General features: G+C 47.8%; 1 protein-coding gene across 1 annotated transcript in view; it reads left to right on the top strand.

Moving 5' to 3' along the window:
• The first annotated feature begins 455 nt into the window (after nucleotides 1-455).
• Nucleotides 456-6,000, top strand: part of TERT (telomerase reverse transcriptase) — a 48,743-nt gene continuing 43,198 nt past the window's right edge. Inside the window, exons 1-2 of the mRNA XM_030265811.4 lie at nucleotides 456-2,067; nucleotides 3,064-4,948. Of these exons, the coding sequence (XP_030121671.4) occupies nucleotides 1,762-2,067; nucleotides 3,064-4,948 (2,191 nt within the window). The 5' untranslated portion in view covers nucleotides 456-1,761. The remainder of the gene's footprint in view (nucleotides 2,068-3,063; nucleotides 4,949-6,000) is intronic.

Raw genomic sequence — 6,000 nt, 5'->3', positions numbered from 1 at the left:
CAGGCAACATTCTACCTTAAGGGTGCTGTCACCTTTGGAGCAACAGAGATATGGGGGGAAATACATGTCAAATAGATCCTTCAGAGGTCAGACCAAGGACATCAGCTTTATTACTATCCTAGGTGCAGATGCTGATGGATTCAGACTGTCTACAAATCCCCTGCCCCTCAGTATGCAGTGGCAGTGCAGTATTTCAGTTACAGCCTTGCTGAGATCCCATGAAGCCTGGTGTTATTGCTCTGCCTCCCTTGGGAATGCCAGCTGGTGCCTATCTCTGTTAAGAGCTAAAAGAGTCTGGCAAGCAGGCAGTGCTGAACTGGAAATTATGTAGGAATGCTTCAACTTGTAGGTGACAAGTTGCCAGGGAGTTGAATCCTCAATCATGCTGATGTTAGGAGATGAGCTGCTTTGCTCCCAGGAAGAAATGAATTGTTTTAGTAGGAAGGGAGGCCAGTCCTCCATGAGCAGTGGGGTGCTGACCTCACTCCCTAGTCTGTAAAGGCTTCATTTGAGGAAGGGAAGGTACACATGGCTCTGTTTCAGCAGACTCACAACTTCTACACATCTGTCCCTGCCACTGGTGAGAATTATTCACTGCATGGCACCACCACTACCAGGGACAAGACCACGGGCGACACTAACATCTCCCTTCACCTAGTGACACACCTGAAAAAGTAATCTCCACGATGGGATCTGTTGGATGATTCTTCTCAAAGATGAGGTACTCCTTAATCTTTCGGAAGGAGAGAAGTCTGTTATATTTCTGCAGGATATACTTACAGCAACCTAATTATGAAGCCTGGGTAGAAAACAGTAAGTCACCTCACCCTCCATGGTAGAGTGCTAACTCCATCTTGCCAAAACATTCATGCAAAAGTCCTGGGTTTGTTGAATTTATGCAATGTGTCATGCTACGTTTTCTTGCAAAGGTTTTTGGAAATTCAAGTAGCATATATCAACCAGATGACCAGATAATTTTTCATGTCTTTCCAACACTTGACAGAACTCAATGGCAGGACTCCTTATGGAAACAATGTTGGCTGAACAATTTGTATTTCTCCCAGCATCCCCTAATTCTGTTATTGCACAGATATTTCACATATATTGTCCTTACCCATGGCAAGGGAGTTGGAACTAGATGACCTTTGAAGTCCCTTCCAACCCAAACCATGCTATAATTCTAGGATTTCTACTAATTCACCTGGAACACACATGGGGCCTAGAGACCTGCACTTCCCCAGGACTCTACTGCAATCCCTTTCACAGACTGACATCAGGTTTTCTATCATGAAGTCTTCAGATACCAAGCCAAATTTGGAGTAGGAGGTTGTACAGTACCGCAAGTGACGTGGCTTCTTCATTCATTAATTTGATGAGAAAAAAAAAATCAAAAACCAACAGGATGAGCCACTTCGGTATTTGTAGGGTTTAGTACGTTCATCTCCACCACAATCTCTCCTACAGGTGCTCTTATTTCAGACAGATCCTCAACGGAGTGCAGATCCTGAGGGAAAAAAGCGTTCCTCGGAGAGGAATGTTCCCTCCGCGTGCCCGCCGGCGGAGCTGGACAGCGGCCTCCGGCCCCGCCCGGCCCCGCCCCGCCGGCCCCGCCCCGCCGGTCCGCGGCCACGCGGGGGGCAGCGGCGTGCGGCAGCCGCGCCGCTGCTTTAAAAGGATGCTTTGGCTGGTTCCTTTTCCCTCCGCCTCAGCAGTTAATGCTTTTACTTACTTATTCATCCATCACTAAACCGCTGCTCCGCGATGCCCGGCGGGCGAGCGGCGTGGTCGCAGGGGCGCCGCGGCTGCGCCAGGTGGACCCGCGCCCAATTTGGCCGCAACATGGCGGGCAAGGAGCCCTTCACGGCCGTGCTGTCCGCCCTGCGCCGCTGCTACGCCGAGGCCGTCCCGCTGGAGACCTTCGTCCGGCGGCTGGGGGACGGCGGCGCCGGGGACGCCGAGGTGCTGCGGGCCGACGACGCCCCCGGCTACCGCAACTTCGTGGGGCAATGCCTCGTGTGCGTCCCCCGCGGCGCCCGCGCCATCCCGCGGCCCTTCACCTTCCAGCAGGTAGGAAGGGGCCGGGGGCGAGAGCCCTGCCGGGATTCCCGGGGACAGCGCTTCCGCGCTCCCTGCGGGGGCGGCGGGCGGCCTTTGCCCCTGGCGGCGGCTGCCGGGCGGGCCTGGCCGGTCCCGCTGCCGTTCCTTCTCCGCTCCATCCTCGCCCCAGAACCGGCGGGGAGCGGTGGGAATCAGCCCCTGCCTCTTCTTGAGCTGGGAGAGCAGGGCCCAGGTGCCGGCGTGGGGCGGGCGGATAGCGCTGCGGGTCTGCGTGCGGCCCCTGACTCCCTCCTGCCCCTGTGGGTAGGGGGAACAAGGTGAAAGTGGCCGGGGAGCGACGGGGGATGGAGAGTGCTCCAGTCTTGAGGGAATAAAGAAGACGCGAGTAGAACTGGCTGCAGGTCGTTGTTTAAGCGGAGGAAAAGCTTTTCAGAGAGGGAAGACCGCTTTTTTTCTAGCGCCATATGAGCAAAACTGTGCTGTGGTAGGAAGCAGATGTTGCTAACCCAGGGCAACTTGCTAAATGGGTTTTGGAACTGTGTGCCGAGTCGTTTAGTTGAATTTTCCTTTACATGAAAGGAAATGGAGGCCTCAAGAAAATTAGCGTTAGTTCCCTGGAGGTTGGAGCCTGCGCGAGCACGTATGCGTGCCTGCAAACATGGATCTGCGAACACGGATTCATTGGAGGCCGTGGAGTCTGAGCTGCTGAGGGACTTAAGGGGAAAAGTGTAGGGCGTTTCCTGGGCATAAAAGCCAGGATCAAAAGGGCAGATGTTAAAAAGACTTCCTTCAAGTCATCGGCTTACGTTGCTGCATATGAACATCTTGCATTACGCTTGGAAAATCTTAATTTTTGAGTGTGATGCTTGTGAATAATTAATACTGCTTTGAAAGCTGATGTCTGGGGCTGTGTATCTTTGCATGTGTTTATATTTAAAGGGTATATTGTGGTTTATGGAGGAGTAAGTGGAAAAAGCTAATTATCTTTTTTCTTTGTTTCTTCAGTTATCTAGTCAGAGTGAGGTCACCGCAAGAGTCGTTCAGAGACTGTGTGAAAAAAAGAAGAAGAATATCCTCGCGTATGGATACTCCTTACCAGATGAAAACAGTTCTCAATTCCCAGTCATGCCACTTTCGAAGATACACAGCTACCTACCCAATACTGCCACAGAAACTCTTTGTATCAGCGGCTTCTGGGAGACACTCTTGAGCCGGATAGGGGATGATGTGATGATGTATTTATTGGAACACTGTGCAATCTTTATGCTGGTTCCCCCTAATAATTGCTACCAAGTTTGTGGACAACCAGTTTATGAACTTATTTCACATAGTGTAGACTCATCCCTGGTATTTGTTAGACAAAGGTTCTCAAAATATAAACGTACTAGCTTGCTTAAATATATGCAAAAAAGGCTTATGTTTCATAGAAATTATCTTTTAAAGTCATCCAGACAAAGATATGAAGAAAATGTCTCCAGCATGAGAAACGAAAGAAAGAACAAGAGACGAAGCTTAGTGCCCACTGACCAGAGTTCTGCAAAAACTGTTTCTAAAGGAAGCAATCAGATCAGAATGGTTACTGAAGATCAGGAAAAACAGAGTAGCTCCAGTTCATGTGTTTCAGCCACAGCTCTGTCTCTAAAAAGGAAGATTCATAGAGAACAATTTGAAATTCCAGCCAAGAAGGCAAAAATGGGAGAGAAAGTGAGAGAGGAAAAAGCTTGTAGTCTTGTTCCTAATGTAAACCAAAGTAGTTCCGAGCGATCTGAAACTGGGTATGTAGCAGAACATTCTGAAAGTGTCATTAAAACTCCCTGTATTTCTGAAAGAAGTAACAGTGCTGTGTCTGGTCCTTCTTTAGTTCACACATCTTGTGGCAGGAGGAAATCTGTGGCAGTCTCTCTTCTGCAGAGATTTCAGAGTAATAAACCTTTAGAGTCCAACACTGAAATGCAAGCAGAATCCCACAGGAAAAGAGTAGAGATTCGTATGTATGAATCTCAATTGGCTTCAGGACAAACCAAACCAGTGAAGGGTTCAAAATGCAGACAGCAGGAAAGTCCCCAACCTCATTTATCAAAGAAGTTACCAAATAGACTCCTGAGTTCTGCAACATACATTGAGAGGAAGTCTCTTCTGTACTCTTGCAGGAGTTTCCAAGAATGTTTTCCTAAATCATTTGTATTGAATCGCTTGCAAGGTTCTCAGGCAGGTGGAAGACAGCTTGTAGAAGCTATATTCTTAAGCCAGAATCAGGTGCAGCAAAGGCATAACCAAAGTCTGCCAAAACACAAGCGGAGAAAGAAGACATTGCCCAAACGTTACTGGCAAATGAGGCATACATTTCAGCAACTGCTAATGAACCATGGGAAGTGTGCTTACTTAGCTCTCTTGAAAAAAAATTGCCCTGTTTGGATATCTGAAATCAGTATGACAAAAACCAAGCTGTCTTGTCAGGCAACCCTGTCTGAGGAAGCAGAGGTTCAGAAGCAAGCAGAACAGTTTGGGAAAGAGCCTGCTAAGTGTTTGACAAGCAGCAGATGTGGATCTGATCACACTGATGTGCCAGACAACTTAGGTGCTCCCCTCGCAGAATCTGTGCGTGGGGAGTTGCCACCGAGTGAGGAGCAAAACCCACGAGAGGCACGTGATTCAGCCCTCACGGAGCTCCTCAAGCAGCACAGCAGCCACTGGCAGGTGTACATGTTTGTGAGGGATTGCCTGGAGAAGGTCATTCCTGCTGAGCTTTGGGGTTCAAACCACAACAAGTGCCGGTTCCTAAAAAATGTCAAAGTGTTCATTTCCAGGGGGAGGTTTGCTAAGGTTTCGTTGCAGGAGTTGATGTGGAGGATGAGAGTGAATGACTGCATGTGGCTTCGTCTAGGCAAAGGTATTTCTTATATTAAAGAACTACATGGTGGGGCTGTCAGATAAGTGATGTTCTTGTTTAAGGTGGGAAGAGGAGGATATTGAATCTGGACTCAGAATTGCTGAGTTCATTGGTAATAACCATAGCTTAAGCTTGTCTTCCTTGAAAAACTCGTTTGCATACATGCTATTTGTGTTTAATAGAATGATGTTTTCATAAACATGAATTCAGGACCTGGGCTAAACAAAAACCAGAACTCTTTCCCATCCACTCCTACTATCCAAATTGCAGTAAGTCTGAAAATCCATTGAAGTGTGACCTAAGCATGTAAGAAATAAACACTGTCTGCCTTTTTGTTACTGTAGGAGTTGAGAAAGAACTAAAAGCAAGTCAAGACTCTTGCAGTAGCATGGGTTCCTCTGCTATGGGAGTGAAAAAACCCATGTTTTTTTACTCCCTCACAGCAACCCTGTGAGAAAGATGTGAGTATTAATACAGGGATTGCCCACTGTAGAGTCACAGAATGTTTGAATTCGAAGTGACTTTAAAGATCTAGTTCCAACCTCCCTCCTATGCATAGGAACGCCTTCCACTAGACCAGGTTGCTCAGAACCCCATTCAGCCTGTCCTCAAATCTTTGGGACATGCACAACCACTCTGGGCAATCTGTTCCAGTTCCTTACCACCCTCACAGTAAAGAATTTCTTCCTAACATATAATCTAAACCTACTTTTTTTCAGTTTAAAACCTCCTCCCCCTTCTCCTAACATTACATGCCTTTGTAAAAAGGGTTGTCATCATCTATAACCTTTTCTAGAGCCTTTCTCTAGAATCAAGAGAGCCTTACTGAGCACTGCTTCAGCCTGGCTAATTGGTGGTGCCAGAGTCCCCAGGCTAAGTGGTCCCTGGCTAAAAAACTCTCATGAGGGCAGTAGCTGATTGCTCCACATTGTGTAGGAATCCATTTCTGTCCTCCTTTCAAATGAGAGGTGAATCTTCCTTTCTTTGTGTTTGTTCTTCAGACTCCATCCCAGGAGTTAAAGTAGACTGAAGTAATTGGTTTGGGGTTGATT

This window comes from Taeniopygia guttata, chromosome 2, assembly GCF_048771995.1.
Source record: "Taeniopygia guttata chromosome 2, bTaeGut7.mat, whole genome shotgun sequence".
In the NCBI taxonomy this organism is placed as follows: Eukaryota; Metazoa; Chordata; class Aves; order Passeriformes; family Estrildidae; genus Taeniopygia; species Taeniopygia guttata.
Note: the sequence above shows the minus strand (reverse complement) of the source record. Positions and strands in the feature narration are given on the sequence as shown.